The sequence below is a fragment of the Falco naumanni genome, chromosome 3 (assembly GCF_017639655.2).
Source record: "Falco naumanni isolate bFalNau1 chromosome 3, bFalNau1.pat, whole genome shotgun sequence".
Taxonomy (NCBI): Eukaryota; Metazoa; Chordata; class Aves; order Falconiformes; family Falconidae; genus Falco; species Falco naumanni.
In genome coordinates, this window is record NC_054056.1 from 24,680,688 (window position 1) to 24,694,616 (window position 13,929).

The 13,929-nt window shown below is 43.5% G+C and overlaps 1 protein-coding gene across 2 annotated transcripts; it reads left to right on the plus strand.

Annotated features, from left to right (window-relative positions):
- Nucleotides 1-2,382: 2,382 nt before the first annotated feature.
- Nucleotides 2,383-13,430, plus strand: RBM24 (RNA binding motif protein 24). Of its 2 annotated transcripts, XM_040587191.1 has the most exons (5): nucleotides 2,383-2,966; nucleotides 3,630-3,753; nucleotides 4,834-4,888; nucleotides 11,318-11,512; nucleotides 12,138-13,430. In XM_040587191.1, exons 1-5 carry the CDS (start codon nucleotides 2,799-2,801, stop codon nucleotides 12,157-12,159), a joined length of 564 nt encoding a protein of 187 aa, XP_040443125.1. In that variant the 5' UTR covers nucleotides 2,383-2,798; the 3' UTR covers nucleotides 12,160-13,430. The 2 variants fall into 2 exon arrangements, with proteins under 2 accessions (XP_040443125.1, XP_040443124.1); XM_040587190.1 differs by having other exon boundaries at nucleotides 11,318-13,430.
- Nucleotides 13,431-13,929: the final 499 nt, after the last annotated feature.

Genomic DNA, 13,929 nt, shown 5'->3' on the forward strand with positions numbered 1-13,929 from the left:
GAGTCACCTCTTTCAACTTTAAACTACTGTTAGGTTGAAGATTGGGATAAGAGTGTGAGAGAAATGAGATTACAGAATTGTGGTTCCAGGACTGCTGGGGTTTGCAATGGCTGTGGCACCAATGACAGTTGTGGACCAGTTTAGGAAAAAAAAAGCAAGGACTGTTGATATTCTACATGAATCCCATAGGCACCACAGAAATAGGCCGAAGTTTGGCACACAGAAAAATCTAATGGGCAACAATCTGGGCTGAAGATACACTTTCAGTTTTCATAGGGTCTGTGGGCCTTGTAGCATGAAGGCAGCATTGTACCACAATTTAGGTCTATTGCTGTAGGGGCTTCCTTGCTTAGTTTAAGGCTACAGTCGGTTGAAATCAGGTTTGTGCCTTAGGAGAAAAGGACCAGAAAAGGCTTGTTCATTACAGGAATCTGTAAAGGCTGCAAAAATAGTAAGCAATTAGGGACATACGAGGTAAATAAGTGTGAGGTTTTTTTATTAAGAAATGCATCCTAGAACTCAAGTTAACGACGGTATTGTGGTTGTGTTTGGATTTATGAGAATGACTCAGACTAGAGCAAGGGCTGCCTGGTGAGCCCTATCTAAATGCAAGAAGTTTGTCCTTTGTTGAGACGTAGATGTGGAAAGTTACAGTTTGGTTTTGGATCCTGGAAGACCTCTTGTTTCTGTTAAACCAAAAGGCTAGGGTTTGGGTTTGGGTCTGTCAAAGTCATCCGTCGTCCACTTGGGTTGAAAGAGGCAAACTCCTAAATACACCTACAATTAGTTCTGGGATAGCCAAGGGTTTTTTTTCTGGCCTTAATACAGGAGTTTGGGTAATGACTGCAAAACTAGCAAAATTCACCATTCCTGTAGGTGCCACAGACACGCAGAAGTGGCTGGGAACAGCCAGGGAAAGGAAATGGGATGGGATGGGCTATGTCTGGTTTTAGGTGAAGTTCATCTTTCAGGTCCACAAAGGGCTGAGCAGTTAAAGGTACACCTAAGCGGTTTGTGTGCTGCAGTACTCTACTGAACGCTGAACATCTTTAGTTGGGCTAGCACTGAAGTTCAGGTCACTGGGCCAGAGTTTAAGGTTATGATTTGCCCTTGGATCAGAAGCAGCTGGTGTGTCAGGTTTAACACAATGTTCCAGACCAACACGAGCAATGCTGGGAGAAATTTTGGGGCAGAGTTAGCTGACCTAACTGGATTAAGGTTAAGGGCTTGTCATAGCTTCAGCCAAAAAGCAACGTTTACGTCTGGATCCTGCTAGGGTTGCTAGGCTTCAACCTGAGTTTGTCCTGACATATTAAACCAAATGATTTAATCTGGAGAGCCTGAAGGATCAAGCAGGGTCGATCAAGTCTGAAAGATCAAGGTGACAGCATGGCCTAGTATCATAGAGGGCGTGAGAACTGGGACAATGACTGCTGAAAAAATCAAATGGGGCCAAGGTTAAACACGGGGCAAGGAGGGCCTAGGTTTAGGGCTAAGTGTTGTCATTACGGTTAAGGTTTGGTACTGGAGGGGCTGAAGAGCTTTATGAAAGTTCCTCCTGTAACTGATGCGTTGCTCTTTTTTCTAAGGGAGAAAGGGACTTTGCAGGAAAAAGTCTCGCAGACGGGGGAAGTAGGAGAAAGAGGAACAAGAGACACCAGTACTTATCAAGACTTGAGGACCACAAGGGAATGGTTTAGAAGTCTATACACATGTGCACATCTGTTTTCCCCAATCTTTTAACCTTCCTCCCATCCTTCCTGTCTCCCTGTGAGTCTCCCTTCCCCCCAACTCCCACAGCCCTCTGCCTCTCCGTGTCAGACAGACGTTCCTTTCTTTTTGTTCCTCTGCCTCCTTCCCAGTCCTAGCACAGGGCTGAGGCAGCAAGAGAAAAACAAGGGAAGCAGCTTTACCACGTTTTTTCATCCTGTGTCCAAACCAGTAAAAAAAAAAGCACGACCACTACCACCACCACAATACTAATGGCAGCGTAGCCAGGGGGAGAGAGGTCGGTGAGGGTGGCAGGGGTTTCACCACGAGCCTTCGGGGAGGGATGGCAACATGTGAGGACCACCAGCCCCCAGCGAGCCGGCTGTGCCCTGCGGCCGGCCGGGCAGCCGTGCCCCCCGCAGCCCCTGCACCCGGGGGCACACCTGCCTCGGAGGGCAGCGAGACCCCCGCGGGGCTCTTGTGAAGCAGCGGCCCCTTTGCCGGCCGGCTCCCCGCCGCACGGGGGGGGGGGGCATCCAGCTGTTGGCAACAGCTGTGTGTCAGCCCCGGCTGGGCCGCGGCCGGGAGCGGGGTCCGCCCCGCCGCCGTCCCCGCCCCTGCCAGGAGGAGGAGGAGGAGGAGGAGGAGGAGGAGGAGGAGGAGGAACCGAGAGTGCCCGACCCGGTGGCTTTTAGGGGGGGGGGGAGGCCACTCAGTTGTTAGCGCCCAGGCCCTGCGCTCCTCTCGCAGCTGCTGCTGTTGCTAGCGCCACGGCCACCAGGCTGGCCGCTGCCCGGCCGCCCCTCCCGCCGGTACCGACCTCCGCGCCGCCGGGGGCTGCGGGGCGCCGCGCTTGACGAGGAGGAAGCCGGGTTTGCCGAGGCAAAAGGGAATTGCATTGTAACTGGGTGGCGGGGGGGAAACGGGGGTGGGGGGCAGAGAGAAGGAAAAAATAATAATAGTACTACTAAGGAAGGAGGAAGGAGCGGGGCTGACCCTGGGAGCGGGTCTCGCCGCCCAGGACCCGCACGCCCCGGCGGCCACGCGTGGGTGCAGAGCGCGGCGCGGCGCGCAGGGCCGGGCGGAAGATGCACACGACGCAGAAGGACACCACGTATACCAAGATCTTCGTCGGGGGGCTGCCCTACCACACCACCGACTCCAGCCTGCGCAAGTACTTCGAGGTCTTCGGGGACATCGAGGAGGCGGTGGTCATCACCGACCGGCAGACGGGCAAGTCCCGGGGATACGGCTTTGTAAGTGGCGGGGGCGGCCGGGCCGGGGCAGGTGGGCGACGGCGTCGCGGGGAAACTTCTGCGGGGGCCGCTGGAAGGAGCCAGGCAGCCCGGGCTGAGGGGCGGCTGGGGGGGCGGTTTTTTTTTTATTAATATTCCTCCTTTTTTATTATTTCTCCTTTTTTTTTTTATTCCTCCTTTTTTTTATTCCTCCTTTTTTTTTATTCCTCCTTTTTTTCATTCCTCCTTTTTTTCATTCCTCCTTTTTTTCATTCCTCCTTTTTTTTTATTCCTCCTTTTTTTTTCATTCCTCCTTTTTTATTCATTCCCCTTTTTTTTTCCTCCTTCCCCCCCTCCCTCCTTTTTTTTTTTTTTTTCCTTTCCCTTTCGCTCTCCCCGCTGGGCAGTTGGCAGAGGCGGGGGGGGGTACTGAAAAAGGAGAGAGGGGGGATGGCCTCAGTCCGCGCAGCGGTGCCAGCGCGCCTGTTGCGCCCCGATAGGGCCGCGCCGGGGGTTATCAGCGGCGGCGGAGCCCGGTCCGCGCCCCCCGCCCTGCCCCGGCCCCCGGTGCCGGCTCCTCGGCGGGGCGGGCCGGGCCCCACGCCGCTGGGTGGCTGCCGGGGGCGAGAGGCTTCGCTCCCTGCCCACGGGAAGGGATCTAACGCGCAGCATCGCCCCGTTAAGGTCACCATGGCTGACAGAGCTGCCGCGGAAAGGGCTTGTAAAGACCCCAACCCCATCATCGATGGCAGGAAAGCCAACGTGAACCTGGCCTACCTGGGCGCCAAGCCGCGGATAATGCAGCCAGGTGAGGACGCGGCCCTGGATGGCTTTTTCTCTCTGTACCTCAGGTTTCTGCAAAGAGTACAACTTTTCGAAAAGGCAGCGCTGCCCTGCGCATTCCTGAAGTATGCTCTCTGCCCGCCTGTGCCTTGGGTGTGATTTTTAAATGCAGCGTGTAGCAACTGCCCGGCTATTCTGTACATGTGCCTCACTTAAAACCCAAAAGCAATCAGAGATAAGATTTCTGCGGCTCCCCAGGAAGACTTGCACAGCTCCGACACTTCACTGGTTATTCCCACCGCCGGGAATGTGGTGGCGCTGACCATTTACAGTAGCGTTGCAGGGAAAGATTGGCCTAGGAATGAATCGCTTCCAATGTGTGCAGTCTTATCAATACAAACGATATCCCAATGCAAACTCCTCAAGCAGATGGGAGCTATTACGCAGACTTTAAAATGAAATGGCTCTTCCTAAGACCACATCTGAGCCAAACCGATCTCCCAGCCGCATCCCCAACTGCCGCTTTGCAGCAAGAGCGACAGAAGCGCAGCGTGTACACGGTTGTGCTCTGAAGGAGGCTGCTCTGAATTCCCGTGGGCTTCGCCTCAGGAACACCTGTCTGAGTAATTAAATGCCCATCAAGAAAAGGAGGGGTTTATGCTTGGGCGCTTGACGAACAGAAACAAAGTGAGGATTTGGCCCCCACGCTAAGTCCTCACGAGCAGAGATGGCTCATATTAAACTCTGTAGAAAGTATGCAAATGCACTGATGAGTAGAAAGTACCATGTAATCCTTCAGACGCTAAAGTTAGGGACGAGAGTGGAACATGACATGAAGTGTGAGAACTTTGTGCTCATTGTTTAGAAAATGTTCTTCTAAACATCTCTAGGAAAGTATGCACGTTACTGGTTTAAGTTCTGTATGCACTTGTGTGTGTGGATTGATACATTTTGCTTTCTGATTTTTGGTTCTACAGCCTTTCAGGCATCATCACTGGAGGTTGTTAGTGAAGGCTGTTACTCTTTGTGTGCGTGTGTATATATAGCATAAATAAGTGGCCAAAAGAACACCCATACAGAGAATGTGATGTGTTTTTGTTGGTAGGTTTTGCCTTTGGTGTCCAGCAGCTTCATCCAGCTCTCATACAGAGGCCTTTTGGGTAAGTCTGTTCAGTGGGACCTCAAACAGGGGAGGAAAGATCTTTTTTTTTTAAAAAAAAAAAAGGAAAGAAAAAATATGATCCTTGAAGGCCTCTTGCAGTAGCATCCTTAAAACTGACCAGCAGTGCTGAACTCCTCAGACTTATTAATGCATACCCGTAAACGCGCTCACCTTGACGGTCATGTTCTAAATGCTGCAGCTGAGTCAAGTTGTGTGGGACGTGTCCCTTCCACCTAAGCAGTCCAGTCCCATATGACCCTATGATAAAACAAGGAGGTATGACTTGATGCAAGATTGCTGTGCCCCATTTCTCTTTTTTTTTTTCAGCTTGACTCAATGTTATTTATCTCTTTCTAATCTGACAGGGATCGTTTACAGTTAAGATAACTGATCAGAAGGATATGATGATAAGAGGTGGAATAGTTCTGTTTGGAATTAAACTCTGTAACCAGTAGACTCAAACACAAACAAGCTAAAATGGTGATTAACGATGCATGTATGTTTTTTTTTCATATAGTCAATAGACCTCCGTGTGCTTTTTTTATTTATTTATTTATTACAGTAATGAAGTGGTGTTGATAGCTAAACTGTGTGCTTTTATTTAATTGAAAGAGCTGTAGTGAAAGTTTTTTTGGGGGGGTCTTTTTAATTTTGTTTTTGTTGTTGAGGAGTGACTTTGCCATGGGGAGCAAAGGGCCTTTTTTTTTTTCCTTGCTTTCAAGCTGTAGCCTGTGACTTTTTTAACCATATTTTGTAGTGAGTGCTAAATTGTGTGATTTCTTGATTTTTAAGTAAATCAACGTATTGCTTGCATGTTCATAATTTGGGAGGGGGTGCGGATTTTGTTCTTGGGAGGGGTGTGGAGCTCCTTATTAACAATGTGCGTCCATTTGGGCTTTCTAATTTGAGATTTTTTTTCTTTAATCTATAGCGCATTTCTCCTTTACTTGAGTATACCTAACTCTTGCTTCTTATAGGCGTATAATTAGGAGGTGAAGTCTGCTTTAAATTTTCCATACAGTGTCACTTCACTAATGCACACTGACTGAGACACTCATTGCAAAATAATGCATTTTGCTAATTAATGAGTAAGCTAACAATGAAGTAGGAAAAATGCGTCACAAATTTATTTTGTTTATTTGGCTAGAATAGCTTTAGAATATTGTACACATCTATTGTTCAGCAACGATAGCTTCTCAGTAGTTTGATATGTCCAAACGGTAGGAAACAGTTCCTGTCCTCAAAACTGTAGGAAGGTTTTCCTAGAAACTTCACGTGCTTTTAAAAGAGAGTGTTGATTCTTCTGAGACACATGGGGAGGTTGTGGAAAACTTTGTGTCGTCTTCTTTTTTTCTTTTTTTTCCTTCTTATGATTTTCCTCTACTGTATTTTGTTCAACTACCCTGAAGTGTGAGGAGATGACAGTGTCTATGCAGTGAAAAGTTGAGGATGCCTGTGCTAAGGTGGGCAGGAAGCGGAGCCTGTTGTCTCCAGACCTGTTAAAGCACTTATTGCAAAGAGGAACCAGTGGATTGCACAAGGATCAGCCGTGGAAAGACTGAATTATTTGCTGAGCCCAACAGAAAAGGAGAACCTGTGGCAATCACTTGCTTAAAGGACTGTACAAACGTAGGGCTCTTTCTTCCTTTCCTTACCCAGAGCCAACAATAGATCATGTATATACTGTTTAGGTCAGGGAAATTCTTCCAGCAGGCTGAATAGGGTTTTATTTCTAATGCAATGTACATAAATCTGAAGAAAAGGAATGCTGGTTGCAGGGTCATGTATATATGAAATTGGTCATTTTAAATCCTTGGCTTTTGCCTTTCTTTTACTATGTGCAAACCAAGGAGATAACTAATCCTACATCCTCCTCAAAATTTCCAGTGACCTGGACCTTTTCTAAAGAATGTAGTTCAGATTAAGAAGAACAGCATTCACTAGGATGAACGAGCATCTTCACTCACTATATTCCTTGACAGTAATAGGGGCTGTTTCAGTGCTTACATGAATCTACTTTTATTGAAGAGTTCACTCTTGGAGAGCGTTACATGGATTGTACTGAAATACATGATCACCTTGAAGCCTTTCTTCCTCCTGTGCAGTTGGGCTTTTGAAAAGTACACTTTCCTAATATGCTGTGTAAAGTGGGTCATAGCGGTGATTCACTACCAATACTTAGCTAATCCATACACAAAAGCTTGAAATATTTAATGTTGGGGTTGATGGTGGGTTTTTTTTTTCCTACTGGAGTGCTCATTAGTGAGGTGCTGCCATATTCTGTTATGGGCAGTGGTGTTTTGATAGGGTTCCCCATGTATCAAACAAGAAACTGAAAATAATTGGATTATGTTACATTACTTTTACTGAGAAGATGCAGAAGTACAATATTCTGAATTAAGTACAACATTATTGTGGTGGAGGGAGCCAGAAACTAGATTAGCTTCAATGCATGAAGCATTTAAAATGCTGGGCATTTTTCTTTATTCAGTGCTGCAGAGATCAAGTCATCCACCAAATAACATTTCTCCCTGCTCTTTACATTCAGCATCTATCTTACTGTTGGTGTGTTTGTAGAAAGCTTTTGATCACAGGACTGGTTATCTATACAGCTCTATTGTCAGGATTGTTTATTAAAAAATTATCTTTGAATTCAGTAGGAATTTTTGGAGAGGGAAGATGACTTTGCCTCCTAAAATAGCTTTTCTCATTTTGCTTATATAAGTTTTACTTTAATATAGGTGGGAAAATATGGGGTTATATTGGTGTATTGGTGTAGGACATGACTTGTTCTGTTGGAAAGATTTTTTGCCTATTTATTTTCTGTCTAGAACTTGCACCTTGATCAAAGTGGGAACAGTCCCATTCTTCTTTTTAGTAAGACCAGAGTTAAATCCAAAGTTAGTAAGTTCATTATCAAATGGTTAGCTGATAATAACCAAGCAGGTAGTATCTTCCAAGGGTTAGGGAATTCTGCTGTTTTTCAGAGAGAAGGAAAAGCCCTCTCTTGAGTTTATGATCAAAAGACCTGTATAATACTAGACTATGGATAATCTGGAAAGAGGAAAAGAAGCCAGAACAGTCAGAAATTAACCTGAAGAATGCTAAATGTCCTTTTAACAGCATCAGGCACCAATTTAAAAGGAAGCATGTTAAGGGTCTTGTACATCTTGATGTTTACATAACCTGTTTCTGCTATAAGGAAATCTACTCTTTAATTATGCTTACAAACCCAGATTATGCCATGCAAGGGCCAAAGCGAAACATTTAGTTCAAAGTTGACTATCTACTTTCTCAATAATTTCATGTTGAGGGTCAATGATGTGCTACTAGTGCTGTATTTCTATATGCCACAGCTCTCTGCATTAGTCTACTAGAAAGTCCTTTCTTTCCTTTGAAACAATTAGCTTTCACTTTATTATTGCTTATAGGATTATTTTTGAGGTCTTACTTAAACAATTCTGTTCGTAGAATTCTTCTGTAACAACGATGAAGGTCTTAAGGCACATGGCAGGGGTGTTATGTCATTCGGGTTTGAATATCCCCAAGCTGCAGTTGCTGCTAAAGTTAAATGTGGCTTCCCTTTTATTGCAAAAGCATAAAACAGTAAACATGCATTCCAAAATACAAACTACTGCCAGGAAAGAAAGCTTAAACCATGTATAATTCTCACACTCTTACTCTCGGAAGTAAAGCAGCAGCTTTTATTTAAAGTTAAGGATACTCAGGATATCCAGCGTAACTGGGAATTGCTTTCTCAGCTTTTGACCTGGCAGAACATTAAAAGCAGTTGGGTTCTGAATGGCTGAGATCTACATGTGCTGGCCTCTGCAGTAGGTAGACGTTTACTTTGGCCATATAAAGCCATTTTACTCGACTCAAAACAGTTGTAGCATGACAGATGATCAAAAATAGCCCTACTGCAGCTTATGCTGTCAATCATCATGTGTGAAATGGCATGGTGGTGAGGAGCCTGCACAGGGTTTATGTTTATTGTAGGATAAGATGTGGCAAACAGATAATGTTTCGTAACTTCACCACCTGTTAGTTTCTTGGCTTAAATAAAACAAGTCACACGTTTTAAGTGGGAGCACATGTATCTTTCTGTCTTGTTCAAGGATACGACCGAGTGTCCTAATGTCTTCTGAAAAATCTTAGTAACGTCAGTTCAAGTCAACACAAGCAGCTAGATAAGCTTGCTTAGCGTCTCTTCTGTTAGAATCACTTTCTTTCATAAACACTGTATGTAAAGATTCCTCTGATGTGGTGTTAAATAGACTCTTAATGATGCAGAAGAGGCTGTCGGTGACTTCAAATTTGGATTTATACCTCTTTCCTTAATACTTTAAAAACGTGGTGTTATATTTATTAGGATTGTATTTGATTGGTGACCAATACAAAATGCTTGTTTATGCTCATCCACTCTGTATGGAGAGCTCAGGTAATGATGTATATTTAAATGCACAGAGCCAGCTTAAGTATGCTTCAAATGCAGTTCTGGCTAATCACTTCATAAATTAGGTGAGTGTTAAAAACCCAACTTATGGTTTTGTTTTATGTTTTCTTTCCCTTCCCAATCCCTATTTGTCACTCTTCTTTTTTTTTTCCTCCCCCTCTCCATTTCTCCCTTCACATAATAGGAAATTAATTTCATTGACATGTTGGGTTTTTATGATTGTGGTGTTCATGTCTTAAACACGGCAACTGAACATTTCTCTCTGCTAATATTCCTATTCAATCAACTGAGCTCTTTTTTTCTTAAAAAGAAAACTAGGCTGTTCTAAAGCCTGACAATCGCTTATTTTAAACTGTTTTGCTATTAATCTAGTTGACTATGTCCCTTCTGATTGAAATGTTTCTTTGTTGACCACTTAAGTAAATCTTGAAGTTAAATGAAAAATGAAACAAACAAACAAAAAGCCCCCTTTCCATTAAACCTTGAATTTGGAGAAAAGAGGACAGTTTTTACCGTTGCAATTTGCACCTGTGGCTTACAGTGTGCTAAAAGGTTGGTGCAGTCTTCAGAGTTGTCTGTAAAGGTAAAGTTCAGTGTGAAATAGTAGTAAATCTGCACAAGCAGTTTTTCATGGATTTATAAAGATTCACTGACTGGAAAGGAGTTGCATATATGAAGGAATTTTCTGTGGAAGTCCAGATGCCAGACAGGGTTATGAATGTAAAATGAGAATTATATTGAGTAGATTAATTTTAAAAAATCATAGTATATGATAAAATACAGCTATGAGATTAACTTGTATGTATACTTGTGTTCTAAGACAACGATATGACCAATTTTCAAAACTGAAGGGCTGAGTAAGCAAGCTAAGGAAGCAAGTTTTGTGACTTGGAGAAGATGGGAAAGTGTGTACTGATCTGTTCAGAATGGTTATTTCTTAAGCTGTAAATTTGATTTTTTGCTTTTGTTAAGCACCAGATCTATTTAGACTTAATCCTATGCCCACCTCCCAAAAAACTCTATGCTGTATGTCTTGCATAGAAATAAACAAGCTGGCACAAAGCAGGACATCAGTGGCCTGATAATCAAACAGGTTTGACCCTTGTGTCCTTACAAACTTTTATAAAAGTGTGATGCACATGTACTTAGGAGTCACTGTTATGGATTTTAATAGCATCTATGTAGCTTCCCCTCAATGGCCTCTTGTGACGGAGTGAGCTGCACTATCGTTCGTTTGGAAAGTGTGATTCTTGCTGTGTTTACCACACTTGTGAACTTTATTTAAACTCCTTTGTCGCCTGTGTTGTTTTTTTTTTTTTTTCTTATTTTTAATAAGGGTGACTGAGGTTGCAGAGAAATTAATGTGTGCTGAGTCTGCATAGCAACTTAAGTAGGGTTGCCACAATACACTCTTCCCCGCAGCCCCGCTCCCTGAGAAGACTTTACATAAAGTCAGGGTTCAAGCATTTTGTTGCCTTACTGGCTATTGTCAAACTCATTATAGTGATGCTGTCAAACTGCTCAGTTACTAATAATAAAAGCATTACAGGAAATAATTTTACTAAGAGTCGAGTAGTTAAGTGAGAAGCAAGGTAATAAAAATGACTTACAGGTGATTTGAAAACCAAATACCACAGTTTTCCAGATGGAATAATTAAGCTTACTCCTTTAGAGTTGTCTTAAAACTGACACCAGTAATCCTGGTCCTGCTAAAGATTTTAATAGCATTAAACATAATATCCTCAAGCAACATTAAACACTTCTATTTAACTCAGCTGTAATGCTGTGCTTTGGAGCGATGCATCTCCTCGGGCCAGTGAACTGATAATTGGTCCATTGAGTCTAGTTATTGTGGCAACCCTATGCACATAACAACAACTAAATTGAGTTTGTTTTAGTTCGGAGTATGGATATGACGCTTAGGCGCTGACTCGCGTACCAACTCTAACTCCCTCTCCCATCTTTCAACAGGATACCTGCTCACTATGTCTATCCACAGGCTTTTGTGCAGCCCGGAGTGGTAATTCCCCACGTTCAGCCCGCAGCCGCCGCTGCTTCCACTACGCCCTACATCGATTACACCGGAGCCGCGTACGCGCAGTACTCCGCCGCTGCGGCCGCCTATGAGCAGTACCCGTACGCGGCCTCGCCGGCTGCCGCTGCCGGGTACGTGGCGGCGGGGGGCTACGGCTACGCGGTGCAGCAGCCCATCACCGCCGCAGCGCCTGGGACGGCTGCTGCGGCCGCTGCGGCTTTTGGCCAGTACCAGCCCCAACAGCTGCAGACAGACCGTATGCAATAGCAGATGGACTCCTGAAGGAAGCTCGCTCTTTCTCTTCCTCTTTTCAGCCTTCCAGTATAAGTAGTTAATCAGAGACAAGTGATATTAACTAAGGAGCTTTAAGGAAAGCGATGCTATTGCGAAACTAAAGATTTTTATTCCACTGTCTTCATACAGTATGCATCCAAATCATGTTGTTAGAGGGGAGGGGTAGTGCGGCATGTCTACTTTCAAGTATTGAGCCAGAAGAAAACGGGGGGAAAAAATACTGTGCTGTCATGAAAGAGTGGCAGGAGTAGCAATGGGACTTCATGTTCTCAAAGAAACAAACAAGAACCAAAAAAAGCAAAGGTGTACTTTTTACAGCATCAGGGAAGCAAAACTGCCTTTTATAAGTAAGAAAATGATATTTGAAAAGTTTGAACCAGGGAAAAAAAACTGAGTCAGCAATATGTAATCTTTATCCATTTTAAGAGGATACAAGCTTAAAGCACTGATTGTCCTTTCTAGCTTTCAGAAGTTGTCTTCATGAGATAGTACCTTCTCACTGTCTCACTAATGGGCATCGAACAACCCAAGGAAGATGGCCGGCTAGTAAGATGGCGGACAGGCACCAAAGTTATTTTCTTCTCTGTCCTCTGGATGAGTGGAACTATGGAGCAAGTGATGTGGAAGTAAGGGGTGCAACAGCTGTAGAGACAATCAATAACACAGACAGTTCTGGACAGAACACATCACTTGTGCTCATGTGATGAGCTTGTCACATCCTAATCCCTCGCCCCATCCCGTTTCACTTTTGGGAAACTTTAACTGCTGGTGTCAGCTATTCTGATTCTAAAATAGGATCAGCCCTTTACTACAACAGCCTTCTCTTTCTATTTATTGCATCTATTCGTAACTTGTGAATAAAGGCAGGAAGAAGCTTAATGAATTAAAACCTTTAAGAACTGTTTTAAGGGAATTTTCTTTTCTGAAACCATTTGTACAATTTTAATATCTATTTCAGGATTATATTTAAAATATTTATTAGCAAACATACAGTACACAAGGCGACTTTTGTTACCAAGACTGCAGTTCTTGAAGGGTTAATGGTATGTGATTTATACTGTGCCTTAATTGTTATGCTATTTAAAAAGAAATATTTATTTTGAAAGTTTTACTACGCTGCGCTCTAAAGAAAGCGACTTTAGATGTGACACTGTAAAATTATGTATTCATCTCATGGCATAAATTATTTAGTAGGCTTAGATGTAGCATATTAAATATTAACCTAATTAACTAAGGATGTTGACTTGGATTTATTTAAATTCAGTATGTGCACTGTATGAGGGTACTCTTAAATTAACATTTTTTTAGGTTTTTACATAAAACATTGCTAGTTCATTCTTTTCCCTCTACTACTTTTTCATGTAGACCTCTCAAATACATTAGTGCCGTTTTCTCACTCATCTGTATGTAGACTGACTATTTTTCCCTTTGCTAGAAAATGCTGCTTTACATTGTCCTGTGAAACTACAATACTTGCAATTTTTACTCTTGACAGAAATGGAATTTAATATTTTACACTGTATTGGTTTTTTTATACTTGAACAATTTCATACAAGGGAAGACAGGATAGCATTTTTATGGACTTTATCCAATGTCACTGGATCTATTTTAAGTATTCTGAATACTAGCCAGTGTTATAATGTAGACATGACTCTCCTGTGCATATTATTTATTCGGTATGTATATTGCTTTACAACGTTTCAGATCTCTTAATCTATTCACTTGTATTAAAACAATTAAAAAAATGTTGTAGCATCCCGTCTAGTGATGTTCTTGCTCAAATAGTCTCAAATCTTGTTTAGTTAAAACTAGGGGGGCAGCCTTTTATATAATTTTCCTTGGTCTGTGGGGTGAATAGCAGCATATGCACTGGCTTTACATACATACGTACATGAACTATATTACATGGAAGAAATTCTACAGAGAAGATGGAGAAGATCCCTCCTGAGAGTTATCATAAAATCATTCAGCGGAAGGGACTTTGGGAGGTCCCAGGTTACTTATGGTTTTGTCCAGTCAGTTCTTAAAATCCTCCATGTGAAGACTGTACAACCCCCCTGGGTAATCTATTCCACGGCCTAATTATCCCCATAGTGGTGGTGGGTTTTTCCCCTTCTATTTAGCCAAAGCCTCCGCTGTTCAATTATAGCCTTCATCTTTCATTCTTTGGCAGAGAGCCCAGCCCTGTCTTCTCGGTATCCTCCTCTCAGGCGCTGGGAAGTTGCTGTTCCCTTCCATAGGCTGAGCAAACCCT

Bases quoted from the DNA above. Each gene is read 5' to 3' on its own strand.
- RBM24 (XM_040587190.1), top strand. From the start codon at position 2,799: ATGCACACGACGCAGAAGGACACCACGTATACCAAGATCTTCGTCGGG. The intron at 3,754-4,833 runs GTGAGGACGCGG...TTTTGTTGGTAG, and splicing joins GCCGCGGATAATGCAGCCAG to GTTTTGCCTTTGGTGTCCAG. The intron at 4,889-11,317 runs GTAAGTCTGTTC...ATCTTTCAACAG, and splicing joins CTCATACAGAGGCCTTTTGG to GATACCTGCTCACTATGTCT.